We start from the raw sequence: 27,275 nt of genomic DNA on the forward strand, positions 1-27,275 counted from the left end.
GCTATCGAATCGCGCGTTTCAGTCATCAAAGTATAAACGTATCTTGTTGTGCCCGCTTTTGAAATTTGCAACAATCGGAGCGGTTTTAAATGAGACAAATCGAGTACACGCAGATTGTATTTCCAATTGTTACTACATCTATGGTGATTTGTATCGCTTATGATTGATGAAACAAGGGGTTTTAAAAATCTATAAAATAAAAGAATACAAGAAAATGCATTTGCCGAAATAAAAATTTATAGAATCCAGGAGATCTGGTGAACCCGAGAGAAACTAAAATTCTAATACATTTTATAATCAATCATTTTCAGTATCGATTAAAAAAAGATACAACATTTTCAAATTAATTCCAACTTCATTGGTTTCTTTTTTGCACATCATAATTAACTCTATTCGTCATTTCATGTAGCCTTCCAACTTTTGTACACCTCGACTCGTTCTCTCGAAACCTAACGGATCGCCATAATTGGTACAAAGATGTTCGCTCTTTTATTCACCGCAAGAATCACGCTGTGAGCGCAATGGAGGGAATAAGATCGCCCGACTGTTTCTCAGAAGACGCGCAAAGAGACGTCAATAATTTCGTACCAAAGATCGTTTTCACCGGGGCGCACAACGGAACAGAACGACGGCCGATAATTCCTCGGTAACGGTAATAAATATCCCCCGTGAACCTTCTTGTCGAGCCTCTTCGAAGATTCGCCGTTTCTTGCCGCCATTGCAAATTAAATGAACGAGTATAATCGGCGAAAGTGGAGCTGAGCGGGCGGAAAAAAGCTGCGAAAAGAAGCACCATTCGCGAAGAAATAGTATCCGGGAAAAAACGCAAGAGTAAAGACGGGAAGCTATCGCGAAGATTTTGAAAGGATAGGCCTGCTTCTGCAAATTCTTTCATCGCTTTTAAACATTTCTTCGAGAAGCATCACTTCGCACAAAATAAACTGCCCGTACTTACTCAGGCTTTAGAAGCTCCTAAACCTGCTGTAAATCATCCTAAACAAACACTTGAGAAAAAAATATAATCGTTTAAATGCGCAAATGTAATTCAACTCGAGGTCGATAAACTCATTCAGGTTTCTCCACGTAAGCTTGCCAAATCCTTTCCTTCTTGGAGAAGATCTTAGAGATCTTAGAATATGCTGGACTATCGTTTCAGTTTCTAATTTGAAGGAATTAAAGCAGAGTATCACGTTTCCACATCGTGCATGCTCTCAATCTCGTATATCTTTCCCTTGAAAGATGAATCAGCGCATACTGATGATGATGATGCATCCAAGAAATATTACATACATCTACTAATTGATAATTACCTTTGTCTCTTTATAATAATGCGAAGAATATAATTTCCACGAAATACAGCAACATAATTTAATGAAATAGAAAGATATTTTAATTAAATTTACAGTTGCAATTACAATTTAATTTACAGAATAATTATATGTGTGAGACTAGAAATACACATATATTAATTAGCTACATCACGACAATAATCGATTTATATATTAAAGTGTCACGGTTGATGTATATCGTAGTTTTTGGAAAAAAGTTCATCACGAATTGAGATACCAGTCAAACGAGAATGCTCAAGATCGATCGTTCGAGTTCCGCCTTAATTCTAGACTCCAGACGAGACGCACGAAAATGCTAACCGAGCAATTGCGGGGGACGGATCCCCTCAATCCCGGGCCAAGACTGCGTTCCGGGCTGTCGAGTCGTTTGTACGTTGAAGAGAGAATTATAGGATTGGACGGGGGCGCCGTAATTTCTATTAGTTCCATCATCTCGATTAAATCGCCGTGACTTTTGCGGTTGACATTTCGCGACCACAAAGATTTCTACGCTTTCAAACGCTTAAATTGTGTTTTGATAGTTCTTTCACAAATATTTTGTGATATATAAATAAGATAAATGTTATATAATTTCTTGTAAATCTAATTTTAATTAAAATCAAATAAATGCTGTAAATATAAACACATGCATCGTATTTAAACAAGTGTTATCTAAAATTTACGTAATTAATATATGTTTTATTAGTTATATAAGCTATTAGTTATATAAACTTATATATATATTTTAGCTTATATATGTTTTATTAGTTATATAAATTAAATTTTTGATCCTATAGGGACGCAATAATACAGATAAATAAAACATAGTACATATAAGAGATACGCATGCCGAAATACAAGTCTGACCCAGATAAAAAGTTCGGTCGATAAATGCTATCTTTTGGGGTTGTTTTTAGCGATCCTTGCGTAGTACGATAAACATGACTTAAGGAAGAAAAGGCATGCTCATCACGATCGCCCTACGAACGCTAGGAGATCGATATTATACTTCGACAAGAGAAGATTACACGCATCACTGAGCATGAAGTCGCTCCTGTGTTCTGGACCGATCTTCTAATCAGCGTCGCGAATCCTGGCTCGCCGGAAATACGGCAATTCACGCCTGTCTCTTCCGAACAGACTTTGAAATTACTTTTACAACATGCTAAGATTTCGAAGAAAAGTGATTCTATTATATGAAGTAAATTAACTTGAACGAATTAAATTCCTCGGATGCGAACAATAATAACAAGAATGACCGGAACGCTTTTTAACGTTAAAAGCAAGGAACAATAAGAAGATCCAGGAACAATATGAAGAATGGCGTAATAAAAATAAGCATAGAAGTAAAACAAAGAAAATATATAGAAATGAAAAATTGGAAGAATTGTATGATTGTGAATACATATTTTTTCCAATATCAATTAAACAATCTAAAAAGTCCACGATGAAACAAATGATACAAATACTTCGTTTAACCAATTAATGTTTTGTACAAATATATACATGACTAGTGCATCTTGTTATGTATGCAAGATCGTGGGTGCGAGAAGAAAAGACTTCCTGAGAAGATGACATCCCTCGGCAAAGGATTTGTTCTGATTAAAGTCGACACGAGACAACGTAGATTGCAGATAGCCGAATCCGTATTTCGGTTTCTATTATGGCTCTTACACGAAGGAATTTGCAGCATTCACTGCTTCCTCTGTTGGATTAGAAGCGCATCTCGAGCTACAGAAGGGAAGGCGCCGCATCCTCCCCTTTCTAAAAGCAGCGTGTCGATCTTCTTTGGTGTATGTATGTGTGCGCCAACTTATATAGATAATGCATAGGTACATCCAAGTTTCCGCTCAAACCAGGAAGCAATCATTCGTAAATATTTTATGCCCGCAAAGAGGCGCAGTAGCAAACGCGGTAATCTCTCTTTCTGCCTTACGTTGTGCGATTAAATATGACAGTATAATATACATTTTATTTTTGATTATTTTCCTCAAGACTATTCATTTAATTAAAAAAAAAAATTGAAAGACAACTATATGCGCAGATTTCTCGAATGAAAAATCTATATCTCAAACTCTAGTTATGTTGAATTTATATCATTATTAGATTTAATAAAATTACAATTTAATAAAAATATGTTTTTTTTAAATGTATTTTATTATACTACAAAGGCAGAAAATGAAAATTTGAATTTTCGCAAGCGAGAATATTTCATCACACATTTCGAACTTTGTTAATTATGTCAAATGTCGCGAATGTGCGGAATTATTGAATCTCCAGAACAATTCCTATTGATCATCTTTTTATCGCAAACACATAAATAATACCGTAATTATCATGTGACTGTAATGGACAATATCGTTACATCGCTGCATCGATCGGTCGCAAAAACTTAATTGCGATAACTTAACTCCACCGTTTGTGCATAGTGCGTACGTAAATAAGGTTTCCGATTATACGCTATGATCTTTATCGGTTTACACTCCCTTCCTATGTGTCTTAATGTTTCAGCATCCAATGTTGCATCCACGCAAGGAAGAAACCGATAGCTTTCCTGGGTAATTTCCAACAAAGTGTACTCGGGCATATGTATGCCTTCGTCTAAGCGAAGGAGACAAGCATTGCTTTTATAGGTCAAACAAGATAATTTAATATAAATCGTTTCTATATATATATATATATATATATATATATATATATAAAATTTATTTATTTATGTATTTATATAAAATAGTGCATCTCATGTATGTATTCTAACTTTTATAGTTTTGTGGGGTACATACTTCTAGAAAAAAGATTTTAGATAAAGTTACAAAAAATATTTATAATTACATTAAATATTTATAATTTATAAATATTTATAATCCTTCCGAATTCGAATATAGAATCTTTTCAATTGGAGCAAATTGCAGGCTATGCTTGGCACACCGTGTATAAGTTTAGCGTCACTTTATCGACTTCCTGCTGCACCTGTGCATCAACTCTCACCTTAACTATGTAATAGCATCGCCATCTTTGGGATGCACCAGCTGAATACTATTATCGTGTCATTTGTTAAATTGCTTGCTTGATATCTCAGCTGTTGCATTGCAAAACGAAAGGAGAATACTTCGGATTTTGAGATCGTTGGGATCGTAATATTTTGATGGAATAAATCGCACCATAAAAATATATTCGTCTTTCATGGTTTTCCGATAAAAGAGAAGAGCAGAATACAAAAATAAGATTTATATTTATTCATTTATATTTGAAAAATTTATATATATTCTGACAAAGAATCTGAAACACAAAGATGAATAAAAAATTGCGTGAAAAATCGCAATGCAAAAAGATGATCGCATATTAAGATGCGGATCACATAGCGCGAATATTCGCGAATTAAAGATAAAGTTCAAAGGCTGTTAAAGAATATCGAGCCACGATTAATGATTCACCACCCTTTCCAGCCGATCGCGGTTTTAGCGCGATATTGCGCCATCCGTATCTTCTTTCTCCTCGAGATACATCAGTTATACACGCAATATCGCGAATAATATATCAAAGCCGATGTACGGAAGCATAGATGAGTGGCTTCCTCGCGAAGCTTCGACCGACGTTTCCTGTTATCCCGCGCGCGGTGATGATAAATAGCGGATAAAACGTGCACGATACGTTCGACGACTAGAGAAGAAAAAGAGAGAGAGAGAGAGAGGTCGATTTAATGCCGACTTAATTAAGGAGCATCATCGCGATTATGGCACATCGCTATTACCAGCGTAATCTATCTACTCGTTACGCATAATCCTGATTATTCATTGTCAATCGGATCGGTGATGTAACAATGCACCGGTCGGCTCTAACAGGAAATCGATCGACGGATTAAGAACAGTTATTCTGAGATCGCCACCGATTAATAATCGAAGCCACACCGCGTACGATACACGTTCTTACTCTTAATCAATCATCTAGCGCGCCAATAATTATTCTATCCATCGAATAATCCATCGAATAATCTCTCTTTCTGACGTTTGAAAAACGATAATTAATCTCGGAGGAAGCGTCGTATAATTTAACATAAGATAAAACTGTAAAATATCTTTCATTAATTAAGACACTGAATTTAGAATTGCTATGTTCTTTATTTCGCATTGCTATCCGAATATAAATCTAGTTCCAAATGCAGTTCTAAAGTATATGTAAGAATCGATTAGAGATCTGTTTGATTAAATGATCAAAGGCGATACTTATTTTTCAAGAATGGATTATTTTTGTAATTTTAAAAGTTCCAATTATTTATATTGTTAGCTTTATCTTTTTATAATAATATTCAGCTTTGATCGAGGAATTCTATTTCGTTTCAGTCCTCTTCTTATTTATAATCCTCCTAGAACTATCACCATATAAATTTTGTCAGTAGATAAGACTGTCCACAGCAGTCGATCCAATTTTCCTAAATGTCAGTGGAAGATGCGAGGAAAATTGTCACCTCGCTTTCGCGCGATCTTTGTCCTTCTTTTTCTCTATTTTTTTCTCCTCTATCTTTTTAGTGTTGGCTATCAGTTGACCGTGGCATTAATGAAAAGTACACGACGAGAGGATGCTCCCCAGTCGTCTAGCCACCATACCTCTCCTATGCAAAAGGAATGGGCGAGGGTTGCCAGGGTGACGCCTGCCGGCGCCCGACTGAGGGTCGATACTACGACACCGACGTCATCAATTCGTTCTTCGTATCTCAAAGATTATCCCATATCTTTTCTTATGGACTTTGAGAGGGAGGATGCTTCGCGAAGTAATTTAATACAATTAATTAAACAAAGTTTCTGTAAATGTTAAAGAAGATCGTATTTGTTAGATGTAATTCACTTTCATGCTTATTCAATTATCCTCTTTTCCGTCAAGAAATATATCTTTCGTTAAATAAAAATGTCGTATCATTTGTTTACGAAACTGACAAATTTTTAAAAAAGACAAGATAATAAATATTGTATTCATTTATTTCTCAAATATTATAAATGCTGTGCGTATCTCCGAAAATTCGCTCCGAATGTATCAAGGGAATCCTGACCGTAACTGTGAGAATTATATAGCTTCGAGATGTAAAAACCTTATCTTTTGGAAAGAATAAAAACTTTCGAAGAACTTTCGAGAGAATGAAATATAGAGAACCAGTACACGAGCATTGGCACGTCGCGATAATACGACCTCAGAGACGATAAAGATAATATGCATGGTACGTTCGCACTCTTATACGTCCATTTCTACAGTAAACGGATCTCGCGAGTGCGATTCTGGTGGCCGAATGGCCAACGCTGTTATTTCACTCCGGCGAGAGTTTCAAAATTTATGATCCGCGTACCATACACATGTCCCAGTAACCCGCAACTACAAAGGAAGGAAAAGCGAGGGCATTGTTACGACTTCATGGAAGTATGAAAATAATCAGCTGATTTCTCGCCGGGCGTCATCGAATCGTATCTCGCGCTATTCACTATTGTAATAATCATAGTACAAATACGCTTGTTGCGATAAGCATCTTTGTAGGAAACATTTCAATTTCCACGTTTTTGTCGACGTAATAATTGTGGGCGTATAAAGAAGAACGATTCCGATTGTTCTTTGCAGCCGAGATATTTTCAACGATATCTATCTACCCGAACTGATATAACTAAAGTCGAATTCTTGCTAATAAAACTCTGAAAGAACATCGTGATTGATATGTGTTATTTTTTTGCGATATTTTGACACGTAATACTAAATAAATTTTCTAATATCGTTCTAATTACAGCTTTTTTTGTTTTTCTGGAGATGCATCGAGAAATGATGAGCAATAAATCCCGCCAATATTCATGAGTAACCACGTTACGGTTCGTTAAATTTTACGACATAGATATCTCGCCAACGACTCGAGTTCTTTTTTTGTGAATACGCATCTCGTAATTTCTCATAACGTCAAAGCGAAGAAAAATACTTCACAAATGTGAAAAAGAATTTTTCGTGCTGAACAATTGAGTAATGAGTTCGACATGAAATATCAATAGCCAGTTGTAATAACGCGAATATACATTCTCTCTTTTTTTTTTATATAAAATATAGTTTTATGATTTGAAAATATCTTAAATATATTACATTGTCACTATTCATCTCATAAATTTTCTCTCGAAATAATTACTCTAAACTTGTACATAAAATACGCGAGAAATAATATTCGTAAGATATTTTTCCATCGCAAAACGCAGATACCATTAATGATATAAACAATAAACGTATATATAATTTTGAAAAATAATTGTAAAATAATTCTAAAATAATCTTATTCTATATTTCAATTTCCTGTTTTAAAAATAAATGAATAGATACTCATGTTATTCGAATGATCACTCGTGCAGATTATGTGAACCACAATATACCCAGTGTCAGTTTGGTTTCAATGCATTCCGATTGCTGATTGCATCGACAAACACGGTCGAACAGAAGCGTCTGATGTTTACGTCAGAATCTGTATATATGCAACGTGTTTGCGAATCGTGATCGATGTTTGTAAACGGCTGTGGAAATGATCACGGTAGTGTGCGGTCAGACCATCTTACAGAAGAATTACGATTCCGAGTGTCACAACAAGAAAGGCAAGAAAGAAGACGCGATGCGTTACTTGTTATACGCGATAGAGACATAAATTGATAATGCAAAATAAAATAAAATTTGCGCGCATTTTTCTTGTGTAACCGAATAAATGTCTCAATCTACGTTTAATTTCAGATAAAAAATATATTTTCATCTGAAATTAATAGCAGGAAATTTATATTTATTTAGATTACAATATAATTTAATGAATATTGAACTTTAATTTGCTAAAATGGGTAAAATACAATGTTTATTTTTTGTTAATTTTACATCTATTTTTTTATTGGAATAAAAATAAGCTGTTTTGATTAATGGTTACCAACCATGCTACGTTGGCCCAGTTAAAGTGCCGTCTGAAAGTGTAACTAATTAGACACTTTCGAAAGTTACCGCAGAGTCTGACGTGACAGTGTTTCATTCAGCTGTTTTGCCGCGATATTAATAGATGTAATTGTTGGAGAAAATTTACATTCTATTAATAACGTACAATAATATTAAGAAAAATCTTACGTATATTTACAATAATTTATACAATAATCAAATATTAAAAAAATATTTAGATCTGAATGAACGCATTCAGTTAGAAAATATTTCTTATAATAAAATAATTTAAGAATAATTTAAGAATTAAACGGAGAAATATATTATTTTAAGAATTGAAACTCTCTACAAATGACACTTAGTTTATAAAATATTATACAATTTTGGAAAGAAGCCAAAAAAGTAAACTAATAACATGTAATGAAATTTTGCCCAACGGAAATTTCATTTTATTTTCAGATTTTACGGCCATTCTTGGCTAAACTTCATTTTTCGGGAAATAAAACCTTGTTTTAATAATACTTTTGGGAAGAAATTTCATTCCCAAAGTTTCAAAAACTAATACGTGACGATGTTAACAAATGAGTTTCTCAATACATCTTTTTCGGCTCGAATCTAAACTTACAAAAAATTAAATTTATTTATTACATAATTATATAATATTATTATATTATATAATTATTTTATTATATAAATATATAATAAGTTATGACAATATTAAATTTCCTAGTAATAAATCCTTTTAAATATTTTTCACGCAATAATGATTATAATGGGTAGAAAGTCGCGGAGTCAAATAAAATTCTGAGCAGGAAACGATTGAGAAATATTAGCGTAAAAGATTGTATGCAATTATTACGCTGTCGTAAACACACCCTACAATTATTGCAGTGTAAAATCTCGTGTTTGCTCTCTCGTCGCGTTTCCGTTTTCATGCTAGACGTACCGACGTGGTCGCGTCGAACCCGTCGTCATCGCTCGAACGAGCGCGATTGCGAAACGCGAAGAAACGTCCGCGGTCCGTCGATCGCGATTTACGTGGGCAATTTCTTCCAGGGAAAAACGGCCGTGATTCAGAAGCAGGCGTGCACGAGACAAGTGCTAAGGGGATAACCGTAATATCTCATTTGCCTATAAAATAAAACTATGACCTACCGCATGATCAGCTGATCGTGAGCCACGTGACCTGTGACAGAACAGTGGAAATGACTTTACGCACATGTTACACCTTGTTTTAATCCCTCGTGCGACATTTGCAGGGCTAATTAACCGCACACATTAATGACACCGTCAATTAGACGAAATGACTTAATGATTACATCATCGATCGATGAATCCTACTTTCATGTAAAAGATGTTGTTCTCGGTGTCAAATTATGTCGATAATAGAATCTTAAATTGATTAAATATGTATATAAAAAGAATGTGTGTATTATATATATGTTTTCAAACGCGCTAAGCATGTTGCAACATTATAAACTTTCATAAAGTTCTAATTCTTCCTATCGACAACGTGCGTATTATACTAACGAATAGTCATTAGTAGACAATGACATGGTTTTGTTTCATTTGCTGCTTATATTTGTATAATAGTTCTTTCTTCTTCTTGTACCGGAGAATCGACCTGATTCTACACTCACTGTCATACGAGACAATATATATGACTGAATAATGTGGGACGTTCATTATGACGATTTGCTCAGCCATCGTCATTATTTTACTCGCCTTTTTTAGGTCAACGATAACATAATTTGAGCGAGTCATCCTGCAACCGGAATAAAGACCCTTCGAGAGAGATCGTCGCGAATCCTCTTATTGCACTCCCGCGTAATTAACTCGGGAACGTCGCAGCAAGGGTTAATTGCATAGCGTGGGGGGCTAATTATCGCGACGAGAGTGATAAAGAGAGAAAACGAATCGAGTAATGAATCGGTACGTACATGACGCTCTCGATTTCTCGCGGGAAATCGATTCCGTTCGAGTGTAGATACAAGTAATGCTGATGAATCCGAAAACTCCTCGAGAGCCGCGCTTTCTTCGATCATTTCGTTTACACGCGCGTTTCGCATGCTCGGAAAAATCTCGAGCCTCCCTCGTTTTCTCGAGCGCTCGAAACAGGGCGATCGGCAAAAGCGGGTCAATTCGTTCCATTTAGAGTCTCGGCAACGATCGATTACGATCTCGACCGTGATTTACGAGCTTGAACGCGCGCTGCCACGAGGGAGAAACTTGGCGCACGCGCGCATCAAATCGATCTTTTGTCACACTTTAATGCGCGGTTATCCTAAGCCGAACTTAATTTATGACGGGACGTTAAACGATAGATCGCTCTCGCGTAACGGTCTTTGCCAGCGAGCAGACTTTTCCGACTGACGTGTCGGCCGTTTCGTCTGGCTGCTCGCATTTAAACGCAATCGACATTGTGCCTGATTTCCCCTCATGCGTATCTACGCATGTATTCGATCTTCGATCGCGCGATTTGACGTGTACTTGTATCTTTTTATCGCAATGTTCGACGATTTTTCCACGAATTACTCTCTAAAAATAAAAAAAAAAAAGTAGTTTCCAGGATATCGAGTGTTTATTAATAAACATAATGCGACACCGTTTTCTTCTAAAATAAATAGAAAGTAGAAAATAAGCTGAAATTCTACTAAAAAAGAGAGTAAGAAGAAATGTGAGAAACAATATTGACATATCTCGTTTGCGTTATTGCAAATCATGTCCCGAATTGAATTCTTCATAAATCGATTCTCTGCTATAATGATAGACACACCCCAGATGCTGATAGTATCGAATTGGCTTAATCCGAAGCACGAATGACCGCCGGCATCCGCGGGCGAAAGATAATATACAAATCGAGGACAGTGGTTTAGGAAAATAATTCGCTTTCTCGCGATTCAACGGCCGGAAACTTGTTCGTCCGCGGGGGGTTCAATTCAACAATTAATCGTACACGTATTGAATATTTTTTACACGCTTTCTAGTGGTTCTGTTAAATGTTAACAAGTATAGATATTAGATAGTGCTAACAGAAATCTCGTAATTAAAATACGGGAGAAATTATAATGAAAAACAAATAAAAAGAATAAACTCATCATTTGGTTCCGCGTTTCCTTAAAAACACGTGTAATTAGAATTTATTATAGATTATTATTTTTGTTGACAGAAATTCCAGAAAAAGATTAAAAATACGGTTTTAAATATTTAAAACTAATTATTTAATGCGTGCAAAGAAACGGAAGAAGAATCACGTGTCACTTAAATCTCTGGCCTTGAAGGCTGTAATAGAATGTATGAAGCATGCGTTAAAAAAGCTTCCAATTACATGCGACAAGTACAAATAGCTAGCAAGCATGACAGTAGTGGATGATACGTATAAGGAAAGTCTATGCTATTTTAACGGTACCAACGACGAGTTCCTTCTACTGGACAAATTGACCTCTTTTTTGCTTTCTCACGTGATTAACCGCAATTTTGCAATAAAAATGCGAGTTGTTTCTGCGCAATAATAAAGCGTATCGCAGTTATTATTATAGAATTTCATAAAAACGTTGAAAGTAGTGTCATTTCGTGAAACTTCGAAAATATAATGAGACTTAACTGTTTATTTTTACTACTTAGCCTCATTTAATACATCATTAATCTACGGAGCAATATTTATTTCGCAGATAAAAATATTCAATGTAACAGTACATTTTTGAGATAATTGAAACATGCTAATAAAATTTAAAAAAAATATTACAAGATAAAGCCCTGCAATAATTTTTCAAAAAATAAAGAGATAATATCGTGGAAGAAATGTGGTCACGACACACAATTAAAAAAGATATTTTTAAAAAGATATTTTTCTGGAAGAATACATGCCGTATTATCACTTCGCGAACTGACCTTAATTGCTCTTAATTCAGCGAGAATAAAGACAATTAACAGTTTGATTGGTACATTTCTCGCTTCGTCTCTGATAATAATTAAACGCTTGTATCATCGATATCCGTTGCGTCATATCCACCGATCATATTATACGACAATATCCGCTTAATTTTGCTGACTTAATTAATTTCCGATAGATCCCATCACGTCGCAATCTATTATATATCTCTCATATAACGCGTAAATATTTGTATATTTTCTTATTCAATTTTATTATTCTCACTAAAATAGCTACATTCCATTAATATTATACTTATGCATACGTGTAAAGTTTAATTATGCTTTTCAATATCCAATTTATATTCGAAAAATGAATATTTCATGTGAGATATTTCATATTTCAGTTTAAAAAAATCACTTTATTTGTAGAATAAAACTTTCTCGTTTCACTCTAAAAAAAAAATGGAGTGTTACTATCAACCGGTATGATCTTAAATCTCAAATTGGAACATCGATGCAATCGTTGCCAACTGGCAACAGGATACATTTAAAGATTAGAGTATAGCACAGTGGGCCTTAATATACTATTCTGAAACTTTCTTTCAGGATGAAAGTGCAAATATATCACTGTCATCGAGTTAATTAATAATTCATTTTCGCAATAAAACCGCGACCGATAATAATAAGCGCGATAATTGGCTGTGTATTTTTATAAACACGGGTAAAAGTTATTAACAGAGCCAAGAAATTTTCTACAAATTAATTGAAATTTTATGCAAAACTGCTTAAAGTATTTTTGCACCAAATCCGGTGATCAAAAATAAAAAATAAAAATAATGAAAAGAAATATTTGCTTTCGAAAACTGTTCTCTATATACTTCTGTTTGTAATTTTTAAATGTATTATACTTTCTTCTCAATTTCTTGCATTATTTTCTATAGATCAGACGAAAAGAATAAGAATTGCGGAGAGATTTTTGCAATTTTGCGGGAGAATCGGGCCAAATCTATTTTCAGAATTCAATCGTTACTCATGTCTTCTCACAATCAGAGCTTTTGCCAAATGCGACCGTTCGCTAAATGAAAAATGATTCAAATTACATCATCCAAATGCTAATCGTCGTTTAAACGATAAAATTAATTTTAAATAAGTTAAATATTTTTTATTTTTAGAATATTTTTTCCATATAATAAATCGAAAAAACTAGCGATACTTGTAATATTAAAATGAAATAACATCTAAGAGAATTGTCTGAAAAGATATTTTTTAATTTCAATATCTTATGTATGTTACAAGATAAAAATCTACCCGATTCTCACGCTATCAAAAAATGCAACAAGTATTACCTGAATTTCGATTAGCCATTTTCCGCGATACATAAACAGCTTCGCAGGTAGAAGATGAAATTACAAGTTCTCAATTCGAAATGCTGCTGTCAGTACAGTTTTACCAAGCAATATGTGACTCACCTGTAACAAAAAATTACATATTTGTGAAACAGATGACTAAGAACAATAAAACATAAATATTTTTTTAGTAAAATGAATAAAAAACTTCCCCATAGTCAAAAGAGCAAAAAACTGTGACTAATATCTCGTTATCTTATAGAGACTTATAGTGATTCGCCCTGTAATATATGCGATGAATTTTAATTATGCTAATTTATATTATATAAAACTAGAATGTTTATCATCTTAATATATGTATTGGATGCCCACGCACTGAAATCAGTCTGCCTGCGCCTTTTGTATTGTACAGATCATTAAATAAAAAGTCATTTACTCCTACATAAAAATTTTTTTATTTTTTCTTCTCTCAAGTTTGGTTTTCGACTTTATTTCAGATTTTCTTCAAGTCGATTTTCCATCACTCGTTCGAAAGTTGTTTGCAGAGTTGTAACAGAACTTGGAATGTAACGAAAAAAAGAGAAAGGGAGGGGACATTACATATAAGGAACGCACATTTCCGATAACATAGTAATAAACAGTGGTCAACATTCAATTACATTCCGTTAGGGAAATTTAATTAAATAGTTGCCGACACGCGTCGATAGCGAGCTGACTGGAAAAGCGTAAAAAATTAAACGCAGAATATGCCACTCACTGTTTTTTCAATCAATAAAAAAACATGTCGCTTATGATAATAAATTTATCCAGTTTTGATTTAATCGATCTTTGAATATGCGATACATAATAGCAATAAATCATTTATTGCTATTTGCAAGAGAAAAAATTTTTTACTAATCATCTAAATTGATAATATTAATACTGGCTAAATAGTTGCATCCATCTCATATTTATCTTTGTATTTAAGAATTTAGCAGAGTTTAAATTATTTTTAAATTTTTGTTTGTGTAGATACACATACATACAAGTTTAGATAGTACTTTATATGTTGTGTACTTGTATGTTTTAGCATATTTTAGAGAAACTCTGATATTACAAATACTGCAAATTTTTTTAAATCTTTCATTCGAGTTTAAAAAAAAAATTATATTTGTACTATAGAAGATTTTATTCTGCATAAGATACTTGTAATTTTTGTTACTTTAGAAATTTCTGACAAAATAAATCCTTAATATTTATACTATTAATATGTAAACTTTACCAAAGGGCAATCTAATAGAATAAAATTTTGCCATTTATTTTAAAATTATTGTAGAACAAAATTTTCATTCCAACTAAAATATCATTTGATAAAATCGACAGAAATTGATTATAAAAAAGATTATAAATTATATTTATTGAATTATTGACTTTTATATTTTATTGTTAGATTTTTTTAACGAGCCATGATATTATCAAACATCCATCTCGCCTACGGACTCCGAACACTTTCCGGAGCAGAATGCGCTGCATTCGCCGACTGCAGGAACCTGCAACCTCGATGGTCGACGTCGAGAACATACAGGCATCGGTTTTCGAGTTCCTCTCGCCAGACGTCGTGGTCGAGAAACCGTAGTAGAGAACCATGAGCATGTTGCCTTCAGTGGTAATGACTCGAGGTGAACGAGACGCGCTCGAAAAATGCGGCGCACGCGGTTCTCCAAAAGACATATTTAGAGCGCTACCTCCTCGTCGACTGGTATCGCCGAGAATCGACCCATCTCGTTTATAAAATTAGACTTGCCGCTGCATGTGGTGCGCAATTCGCATTCTTTTAGTTTTTATTATCTTAATCCATGACCATGCGAAAAAATCTTAAAAAATATTATGTAATAAATAAATACTGAATGCCACAGCACGTGCAGCAATCATCAGTAATTGCGATAATTGTAGATCTAATTGTAAGCTACGGATTTAATTAAATAAATTGGATCGAGAACAAATGCAGATGAAAAACGAGAATGTTAACAATTATTATAACGTATCTCTTGATTATAATTTCGTAGCGAATGTTTAATCCGTCCTATAAGTAACCTGTATAAAATTAGAACCTTCGACCTGGCAGAGACGCGATTGGCGTCCAACATTCTACAGATTCGCGAGTTCGAGCACCTTGGATTTTTCATCTCGCTCTTTCGTTCACTCTACAAATATAATTTATACAAAGACGGAATTGGCACGTTTGAAATCATCGACCTTGTATTAATAACACCAATAATTTTATAAATAATTAACGTTCCTTGATTAGAAAAAAATAAGTAATCGAAAAAGACAATTTTATGTAGAAATTTATTTTATTTATTAACTTTTAAATTAATTTTAATTTAAATTTAAATTAACTTTTAATTTAATTTTAAATTGACCGACTATTTATCTGTAATGTGGTATCTTAAATTATATATTAAGTAATTCTTTTTTAATTCTCAAATTTTTTATAAATTGTTATGAAGTCACTGCATTCTTATTGCATTGATACCAAATTTATAGACACGAAATATATGTTGATTAGAGAATTATGAATTTAATTCCGACCAGATGCGATTGGAAAAAGTTAAATAACTTTTCGGAAAATTATGTGACTATGAAACTATTATAAAAAGATAATATGGAGATAAACCGATTTATGAAAATGTTAATTATTTAGAATTATTAGTATTATCAACATAAATTTGTTCGTTACGAATCCCCATGGTTACTCAACTTTGACACTAGTAACCCTAAGCAAATGATTTAATGATACTTCGGCCCAATTTAGAGGCCTAATTATGGGAAAGGAATGGTAATGCGAGATGCAAATAAATGGCGAACGGTGATAGAGCGAAAGAGAGAGAAATGTGAATGCAATGCGGTAATTAACGGTTATAAAGCCGCCTTGCACGAGGAGAACGTGATCCTAATCGGACACGAAGTGACCTTTCCTCTAAGAAAAGTTGACAAACAAACGCGTCGAATCACGAAATCAAAGTCTAGAAATACATCTATCGAATTCCTGTAATATTTTAATAATCGTTAAAAATATATTATTTCAGTTTTTTGTTAGTAATGTGTTATTGGATTATTCATGACTATTAACCAACATTATATATGTATTAACTTCTATGGCTAAAATTTAATTATGCTTCTAAAACCTCATTTATTATGTTGAAAGAATATTGGGAAACTGAATTTCAGTTTTCCTCGAAGCCATTCCGCAATACTCTCTAGAACGACTCTCTTGAACTATTTTCAGGAGCGTGACACCGTCGTTATGCCAATCTCTCGTTGTCAGCTAATTAACTGCAATACCGTTGCTCTATTATGAAGCTGATTATGCGGAACGAGCGGCTTGAGTGAATGCGCTTAATTGACATTCTCAGTTTCGTGACATTTGCATAATATAATTACCGATCGATTCTCTGCGCGAATAGTAAATCGATTTGCGATATATCGGCGTAGTTTGCGCGTAGATACATGTAGTTGATCCTTGATCGTTTCAGAAATTTTTTCGTAGAATCTAACGCATTTTTAATTCACGATCAAATATTATTACAGCTGCCAAGTTGATCTGTAACAAATCATCTGTATATCCTCCGAATTTCATATCAATATTTAGAATTTCGATCAAAAAGATGTGACTAAGAATATTAATTATGAATACAATTTCCTGTCGATAACTTTATCAATAATGCACTTTATCCAATTATGCGCGTGATAAAACACATAGAGAACGAGCCAAAAGCGTTATATTAATAATGCATTAATCCAAAAGTTTTATATTAATAATGCATTAATGCAGTATATTTCTAATCATGAGTAAGTTGAGTCAATTATAAAGAAAAATAGGGAAAATAGATGAAAAAAAGATCCGATTGCATTAGCAAGAGGAAAAAGCGATCGATTATTACTTTTCTAATCATAAACCTGTCAAGATTTGTACGCAATTAACGCTGCAATTACATGTATAATAAAGACGATGGCTAATCTTGTCTCGCAACATTCCTTTTTAAGTCCAATCGTGAATCTGAGATAAAGACAGCTGTTAATTAGGACATTCAAGTAAGATCCACGAGAGACTCATGAACAAAAATTTTTTAAATCGCTGCAATAGTGTCTATGATTTTATGATTCTTGCAAATTTTCAATGTTTTTACGGTGATTTCGTAATATTATTATTACTGACTGTTACATTTTCAATGACATGGACGTTTTTCGTTTCTATTTCCTCTTTTTCAATCTTTCATAATCGTGTCAATGATTTTGTCTGACTTTTCAAATGTTAAAAATTTTGCAAGAAATAATTCATCTTATGATTATTATGAAGAATGAAAATATTTCTGGACTGCTAGTAGCAGAATAAAATAATTTCATTCGCGTAAAAGATTAAGAATTTAATTTTTTAAAGTGCTCTTTACATTCTTTAATATATTACTTGTCGAGCATCCAAGCATGTATTATTGTTTTTCTCCTTGTAAATATTTCATTTCGAGACAATCCGATATGTAGTTCAGAGAAAGAGCGCTCATTGGTACCCAATGTCGGCAAGTGGCGACTTGATGAATTGCTTGTTAAGCACTATAATTACTTCACTCCGAGAATTCGCCGTGCGAGATTACGAAACTCGCTACCGCGAGATAGGCTGTGTTTTCTGTCGGTTAAGTCGATTCGCGATGCGCCGATTAGCAATCATCGTTTCGAATTTGATCGCATTAACCGATAATAAACGATGACTTCTGAGTACTATCAATCTCTCGATCAAACATGCGCCATGCCCGAAGCTGCTCGATAATCGATGATTCTTCGATGCAGCTCGCGATGGTCCTCGAGAAATGCCACAATCTGTCTATGTCTTATACGATTATTATTCGCGTACTATTATTATGTCGCTCGAGGCTTTCAAATCAGGATTACACGTGTCCTACTTCTGCCATATTTTCCTTTTCGTTTTAATGAATTTTAAATCGGTTTTTCTACGGCGAATATCATTCGCTGTAGAAGAAACATTGACAATGGATTTGTACTTGTCTAAAACATATTGATATTATAAACAATTTTAAGATGTCATTCGCGAAAAAAATTTGATAACTTTCGTCAAACCGATTTAAATCCATATCGAATAATTTGTCAAATTGCGGTAAAAATAAATTGAGAATTTCAGAAAGTTCCTTGATTCTGCCGAGTAATTAAACGGACGCATGACAGTTTCAGATTGAGATTAATTAGCGGTTTCGAAAGGAGGATCAACGGCAATTGGACAGCTTTCTGCGGAACAGTCGTAGACTGTTTTGCGAATGCAACTGTAGTGAATCTGCTTAAAGTCTATGTGGGACGAGAAATGTACAAAACGACTTTTCCGATTTCGTTTTGCTGAACGAAACCACCGACGAGGTAACATAACGGCAGAATTCGTTCCAGATCGCTCGAAGCGTCGCATTAATTTCGCTGTGGACGGATATAAGAGCGAGAGAAATCTAGATACTCGAGCGATGCTTAATGCTTGCGTTTAATCCGGGAACATATAATAAACGAATAGAATTATCCGGAATAGCAGGTTTTCATCTCCGTCGCGAAGGTGGTTAAGTTTTCACCGCTATGCAATCAAATGAGATGATGATACTTGACTTTTCAAAGTTTCGAAGGGATGAGAAAAGTCGCACTTGTTAATAATGCGATATCAGTTTAATTATAACTAATTACAAATTCTCTTTGCTTCTTATGTTCACATCTCCTATAAATTATAATATCTCGACTGATAAATATACTCAAACAGCTGACTCTACGCAACTGACACAAATAAGAATATTATATACTAGAATGATATCTGATAAAATATGTACGCACTGAAATAAATAATAAAAATATTATAGGATGTTATAATGATATCGAGATACCGTTGCTCTTCATTTTTACGTCGAATTTATTTTCGAATTCATTTATGGAGATCTCAATTGGCTTTTTATTTCAATTGCGTGATAAATCTCGAAAATAGATACGCAATAATAGATACGAATGCGTATCTGAGTAAGAATCTCTCTCTTGAAAGAGAGAATCAAAGAGCTATTGCTGGTACACGTAGGCAATGATATCTAGTACGCGATAGCGATTTCACCATAGATCACGTAAGCATGGTGACGGCGTTTTGTTGCAGTGGTAGCGAGTCACGATTCTTCAATGAAATCCTAATGAAACTTCCATATCACGATCTGGAAACGCGAACTTTAACGCAACCTGTTTCAACTTTAATTATTGAATGTGAAAATATAATTAATTATTCAAATAATTTCTCTCGGAGAAGAATGGAATTTGTAAAAGTATCTAAAGATATATGATATGAAAAAAATAAAAATCTAAAAAAATTACTTTCCTACATTGTCATATTGATTTACTAAGAAAATATATAGAAGGAAAATATTATGTGTTATGAATAAAAAAATAAAAATATGCATAAATTTTATCTTCTTTACAAATTATGCCGTGCTACAAATCAGATATATTACGCTATAACAAAGTAGTTTTTTGAGCAAATAAGAGCCTTGTCGACACGGACAAAAATAACTCGCAAACTCGACGCCTTTAGACGGCGGACGTGACGTCACGCCCGTGCCAAATACTTTTACTGACGCAGAACGGAAGTCGTTATTTTTGCCGCTTGTCTCCCTTTTGCGCGAATCAATGAGAGGATTTATTCGCGCTAATCTCGCTATCGATCGCGCACAGCGCGATGGATAAATGGAAATTGAATGACATAATGTTATATAATTTTTCTAATATTGCAATAAATAGTAATCCTCTAGATTCAAATTGCAATTTTAAAATAATTATAAAAAGAAATTCGATAATACAAATAATGTATTTTTCGATATATGATGTTGCGTATAAACTGCACATGCGCAGAACAAACGTGTGCTGCACATTCGAATGATTCAGCTTTTACACGAAGGCTTAATATAAGTATTGCGAAATAAGAAGGGAGTTCCATGTGCATGAAACTGTGTTTCTCCGCAGTGAGGAAGAATGTGCCCCAGATGTTCCGCGGATCCAAATCCGATGATTGTAGTCAATATTGATTTAACGACATCCGTTGATGTAATTTTACTTGTTGACTCGATCATTATGTTAATTCTAAAACAAATGTTCACGACAAAAAAAAGACGAGTTTCAGAGAAAAAAATAAGATATCGATTACAAATTCATTTTTGACACAATTCTAGTTACTATTTATAAAAATTATATATTTAAAAATTGTATAAAAAAATATATTTCATTTCTTTTAAAGGAGTTACACGGGGGAAAATTAAAAAATTTTAAATGATTACATAGATAAATTTGTGGACTTTAAAATCAAAGAAATCGTAAGTATAAAAAATGATTTGATCAAGATATCATAAAGATTAACTGCAGGCTATAAAAATTCATTTGTCCTTTTAGATTTAAGATTAAAGAAAATTATCCTTATTTTCTAATCCGTTAAATTATCAAGGCTAATAAAAGCATAAACATATGAAATATACCTAACAAACTCATTCGTTTGATTTTTAATCGCTGTAATCAATCTTGATCTCTGCTTCGATTAAAGCAATCGGCAATTACAGCTCGTTGGATTTCTATTTTCCGAAAAACTACTGAATCTCGACTAATCCACACGTTATCCATGTTACAGGAATAGTAATTGCAGCAGAAATAATCGCTGTACGTTATATCACAAGTGGAATTAAAATCGAATAAATTATCCGAATGTGAATTCAAATACGATTAAGAGAACGATTACGGATATACGGCTTCCGAACAGATTGAACAAAGTCGTATTATATCACGAGCGAGCAATATCCACATTATGGGCGATTTATTTTCATAAACGATGCGGTGAGATTGTTGACGCTAAATTTAGCATGCCTGTTATGGCGATCGAAAAGCCTTGAGGTGATAAGAGATAATCAATACTCCATTCTCGTCACTATATTCATCAAGGAATTTGTGAATACTTAAAGTCGGTACAAATAAAATTGTAAATAAGCTGTAGCTGATGAATCTCGTAATAATTACAATTTTTTATTTGATTGTGAAATAGGGGGTGCGATAAAATACATAAAAAGCCAAAAGCGTGTAGCTGAACTCAAGCATATAGTTAGATCCTGTCTAAAACAATGGAATAATATCACAGTCAGTATGTGAAGATCTTCGTCAGCTATTCAACAATTTCTGGGACAAATCCATTTCGCAGTATCAGACCTTGACTCGTAGGAAAAGTAGCAATGCGATGCAGAAAATAGTGTTCAGCGAAAAAGCTAAAAATATCCTTTTTAATCCTTCAAATGTCGTGCAAACGTGAGAATCTACGTCACTGATGGAAACTGTTAGCTTAATTAGTTCAAACAAAATATTGATCTATTGTAGCACAAAAATACTTCAAAGTTTTACACTTTCAAGACATATCGCATCTTTCAAAGGGACTTAGAAATTATTTCTTCCCTCCCTCCCCCACCCCCTTCATCTGACACGTTATTCGTTTATCAGACATTTATCAGATCAACGACCTAACGATCGTTGACGCAAATTTAAGATAGGCTGGTAAAACTGGGTCACCCAAGAAAGAAAATGACTTCGACAGGAATGTTGGCGCTCATCACAATCACAATCCGACATCTCGCCAAAATTCGAGCAGGGTCTACGGCCTGGTGGCTCGTTTCGCGTGGACACTGTCCGACCTTCATCTTCTTCCGTCCGTTTGCACAAGTATGCGAACTCTCTCTCTTTCTTTCCGTCGAGTCTCTCACGGTGCGGCAAGGAAGCAGCGAAGGAGCGGAACGGCTGAAGAAAGCTGAAGAAGCGTTCGTGACGGAAGGAAAGAGAGAGGGAGAAATAAGAAGAAACTCTCGAGAACAACCTCGGCTGGCATCCCAGAGCGTAAGAGAGGCGGCAGCGGCACAACGTGCAGACAGGAAACGTTACCTCGGACGATGGTCGTGACTGGCCAATCGGAAGCATCTAGTCGCTTACAACACCACATATCGCCGAAGGATTACGCGAGGATATCGATGAAGATGAAGGACGCGTCAGCCGAAAAAGAAAAACCTCTGGACGACGACTGATCGAGATTTTTTCCCCCGGACACACCAACTCCGTTCTTGCTCGAAAGGTGGAGCGCAGTGAACCCCCGGTTGCCTGGCTGGCTGGCGTCGCGACGCTGCGCGGCGCCGACGGTTCGCGGTCGATAGATGTGACGCGCCGGGTGGTTTTCCCCCCGATTTTCACGCGCCGTACTGTTGCAGTTGGCGGGGCGAACCAGAAGATGGTGTTGCTGAGAGCAACGCGGGTGGCCCCGCGAGGACCTTGAGACGCTACATCGAACGACGCAACGTCGACGACGCCGCGTCGTCGCGATGACGTTGGCACGAGCTCGTGGGAAGGACATCGATTTCTCCGACCATCGTGGTTACCGACCGCGGACCGTACCTTGTTTCGTGGAGCTCAACGTGATATGTATATGTAGCAGAGAATCAAATTTAAATCGACCCCTTATGTCAAGCGATTAATAATAAAAAAAATGTATTGCATAAAATCGAACATAAAATAAAATATAATTAACTCGAAAAGAACTGCGCTATATTTACAAAAGACGTATATAAATTATGAGCATCAGTATCCTTCAATAATTTAATATTAAATAATTAAATGCAATATAAACATCATGATTGTATGAAAAAATTGTTTTCCCGGTAAGAAGCGCGGAGCTGAACGTGATATGTATATAGCAGAGAATCAAATTTAAATCGACCTCGGCTTATGTCAAACGATTAATAATAAAAAAAAACTGTATTGCATAAAGTCGAACATAAAATAAAATATAATTAACTCGAAAAGAACTGCGCTATATTTACAAAAGACGTATATAAATTATGAGCATCAGTATCCTTCAATAATTTAATATTAAATAATTAAATGCAATATAAACGTCATGATTGTATGAAAAAATTGTTTTCCCGGTAAGAAGCGCGGAGCTGAACGTGATATGTATATAGCAGAGAATCAAATTTAAATCGACCCCGGCTTATGTCAAGCGATTAATAATAAAAAAAACTGTATTGCATAAAGTCGAACATAAAATAAAATATAATTAACTCGAAAAGAACTGCGCTATATTTACAAAAGACGCATATAAATTGTGAGCATCAGTATCCTTCAATAATTAAATACTAAATAATTAAATGCAATATGAACGTCATGATCATGTAAAAAAATTGTTTTCTCGATAAGAAGCACTTCTTTCAAACTTGAAATAAAAAACTTAATCGCACTTTTATAATAGATTTATAGTTGAAACACAATTTATGCTTGAATAATTTTAATTATATAATCAGTTAGGGAATATAAAATTCAACGGAGGAACGCACACTTTCTATCCTAAGTTTCAATCTCGTCAGAGTGAAACTTGGAGATTTAAAGGTAAAACTCTCGCAAAACTCTGGCTCGTTAAGATCTCAGCTAAAGATTCAAGGAGCAGATTAAACGCGATCCGATGTTCTCGCGAGCGTATTGTAATCTCGAGACTATCCTTGCGGGGTTACCGAGAGTGGCCAAAGCTTCGATTAATCGATTTATGGATTCGACCTAGCGCCTCGCAGACGGATGTCTTGCCGCATGACGGCGAACAAGCGAAACCGTCATCGATTTATGTGCATTTCTCTCTGATTCCCATCCCACAACCGCGGGCGATAACGCAAGCGAAGCGTTACAGCTCAACCTTAATTTCTCTCTGCTCCCTCTCTCTCTCTCTCTTTCTCTCTCGGCCTAATCTCGCCGACAACCTCTGACAAAATCTAATCAACGAAGACTTTTTCAATTCGCGGAATCGCTCGAGCGAGACCGCGTGAATTATGGCGAGGAAACGAACAATACCACATAAATTCACATAAAGTAAAATCCGCATTCTCGCTCGCTGCCGAAAGCTGCGAACTATAACGACTTAATAACATGTCTTCGCGGTTCGCAAATTATGTACATACAGCCTACTAATTTCGTTAAATTATAAAACCTGTATTGCGAAACCTGTTTCATCCTCAAAACGATATGATGCCGGCATTGAGATTCTGTTTTCTTCGTGACAAAAAAAATAAAAATATCGATCAATATACATATCTGTACTTATATTGATAAATTAGTGATCAAATGACTGCAACGTGCGAATGTAAAAGATGTAATTACCTATTTTCTTATGATTTATATTCGCAGAAGGAATATATAATTCGAATGTCAACATATATCATATTCTATCACCAATAATAATGTTATGACATAACTCGTGAATTATAATATTTCAACATATTTAAATACGATAATTAATTTATGAGCAAATTAGAAAACTTGAATTTCCTGAATCTATCCTATGTTTGAACACGCGCTGTCGTCCACGAGTTTGTTTCAAAGTAGTTATCCTTTTATTCTGCTGAGGTTAAACCGCAGATTGGGGTTCTAAGAAATCAGCTAGCATTCCCGAAGGGTGAATCCGATGTTTGACACGAAAGCAGACAGGCACTAACGGAGCACCAAGAAGCTGGTTGGGCTTGTTGGAATCGCGGCGGGATTAAACGGGCAAATTACGGGTTTGCAGATCTCGAGAGGAGGAGGACGAGAAGAGAGAAGAAAAAAAAATGATTAGAGAGAAGAGGAGGCTCGAATGGCAAAAATAAAGAAAGCGGAGGACAAGACGTCTCCCAGCGAATTCCACAGGTTATACGCGGACGTGGGGCACTGGCAAATTTATTGCATCTTCAGGACCCCCGGTGTAATTATCCCCGTACCGAAATCCTTGAACGCGTGTCCCCGGACGTGGATCCGAAACATACAACGCGAGGCGATGGTGGATAAATTTTTTGAAATAAGTTTCCTCCAACCATTCTCATCTTCTCGGCGATGAAATGATTTCTTTCGGTAATCGAATTCGCCAAAAGTATACTCTCTCGTGTTTAATTGATTCATGAATATTTTGAAAATAATGCCGAATATTTTTTCGTACGAAAAATTGTTCAATTGAGAGCTATAGTTACGTAAGAGTTTCTGCGAAATTCAAATATTCAGACAGACTTGTGCATTCCTCGCTTTTGGAAGCGCGTCCATCTTACAAAAGATGGACACGTCGCATTCCATGAAAGCTAAATATATCCGGGGCACGCATAGTTTCCACGCGCGAATCTCGCGGTCGAGAAGAACACCAAGATAATCCAAACTCCCCCTATAGTATATCCGCTTATCCAGACGAGATCGCGTACGGATTAGCCGGATATCAAATGCGGAAGCACGCTGTGGTCGCAAATTACCAATGTGCGAATTAGGGACGCCACCGATATATGTTCGTTGTAAACCAGAGGTTTCCAGATAACGCAAATCAGATAACTTTCATGATCGAGATTAAAACAAAAAATAAATAAAAAATAGACTTTTACAGATTGATTTTTCGAAAAATAATGTTACGTTAAAATATTATTAAAAAATAATTTATTAATATATTTTTCATATCTGAAAAAGTCAGAAGAATAAAATTTTAAAAATAAAAGATAATTTAATAAAGAATCTTTGATATAAATATGCGGATATAAAACTTGTCAATTCTATTTTATTACAAGAATTCATTATTAACGCAATGAGATTTTCAGGTATTCGATTAATTTAGCAAGTTTGGGAACCCCTGTCAGGTATAATGGAACCGGTAGCATCTACCGACTACATTCAAGTGACGAAGAAACATGAGAACGCATCGCTATTTCCATAATGAAAAGATCCGCCCGTTAACCACTGTTAACCCTTGCCCGACGAGAGTATGCTTGAAATTGCATTCGTAGTTTCTTCTTAGGACTCTGTACCGGTTTTCAGAAGACCAACGCGACCGCGTTTCGATACGCATTTCGTCGACAGAACAGTTGATTATGCCGTTACCTTGCGTACAACTTGAAAGAGATATATCAGATATAAGATTCAACAACTCTTACAAGACAGAGTGTGTCAGAATATGAAAAGCAAATACAATGTTTCTCATTTCAATGGACAAGGTCCATTCGATGCGCATCGAATACATTTATAAATTATAAATATGTATTTTGAGTTTCTCCCAATTTTGGTTATATTTTTTATAAGAATATTTTATAATTTTTATTTATTAAAACATATAAAATTAGTTAATAGCCGAAAAATTGCTTAGCATTCTAAGTAGATGAATGAATATTATATATTATTACATGATTATCTTTTTAAAGATTTTTTTTTGTACCTTCCTCTCGTTCTTCTTCAAAAAATAGATATAAACATAAAATTACTCGTCATTAATATTCCGTCGATCGAAAAATATCACGGACAATAACAGCGACGAGCTTGCTCGAGATACCGATAGATCGATATATCGGGAACAGCAGCTGCCTTTTAAAGGAGAAGTCGTTTGGCAAGATCATTATCGCTTGTAAATCGTCATCACGCTCGCGGATCCGCTACTGGTTTCGCTGCACTAAGTTTTTCCGATCGCTGCGCGCACTTTCGCGATAAAATCGTATCTCGATCACGGCCATTACTTATGATTTATCACGAGATATGACAACTCATCTCGGGTCCACGTGGACGACAGGGTAAACACGATATTTGCTGCGTAAGGTAGCTCATAAAGTTGCTTGTTGCAATCAGGAAGGAAAATAAATCCGAAAAAGAATTTTACAGCTTGATATATCGCGGTAACTACATATATATAATTACTCGCATGATGACAGAAAATACGATAGATTTATTTCTGCCATCTTAATGATACAATGTT

General features: G+C 34.9%; 1 protein-coding gene across 16 annotated transcripts in view; it reads right to left on the reverse strand.

Annotated features, from left to right (window-relative positions):
* The window catches only part of LOC105248276 (MAP7 domain-containing protein 1), a 149,777-nt gene that overhangs the window by 96,437 nt on the left and 26,065 nt on the right, over positions 1–27,275 (reverse strand). For 4 of the 16 annotated variants that reach the window (XM_011253008.3, XM_011253007.3, XM_025409567.1 and 1 more), the window contains exon 1: positions 13,469–13,502. The exons of the other annotated variants lie outside the window; for them this stretch is intronic. In XM_011253008.3, coding sequence (XP_011251310.1) covers positions 13,469–13,487 — 19 coding nt within the window. In that variant the 5' untranslated portion in view covers positions 13,488–13,502. Of the gene's footprint in view, positions 1–13,468; positions 13,503–27,275 lie in introns of those variants that run through there. 16 annotated transcript variants of the gene reach the window in all.

Source organism: Camponotus floridanus, unplaced genomic scaffold, assembly GCF_003227725.1.
Source record: "Camponotus floridanus strain SB8 unplaced genomic scaffold, Cflo_v7.5 scaffold27, whole genome shotgun sequence".
Classification (NCBI taxonomy): Eukaryota; Metazoa; Arthropoda; class Insecta; order Hymenoptera; family Formicidae; genus Camponotus; species Camponotus floridanus.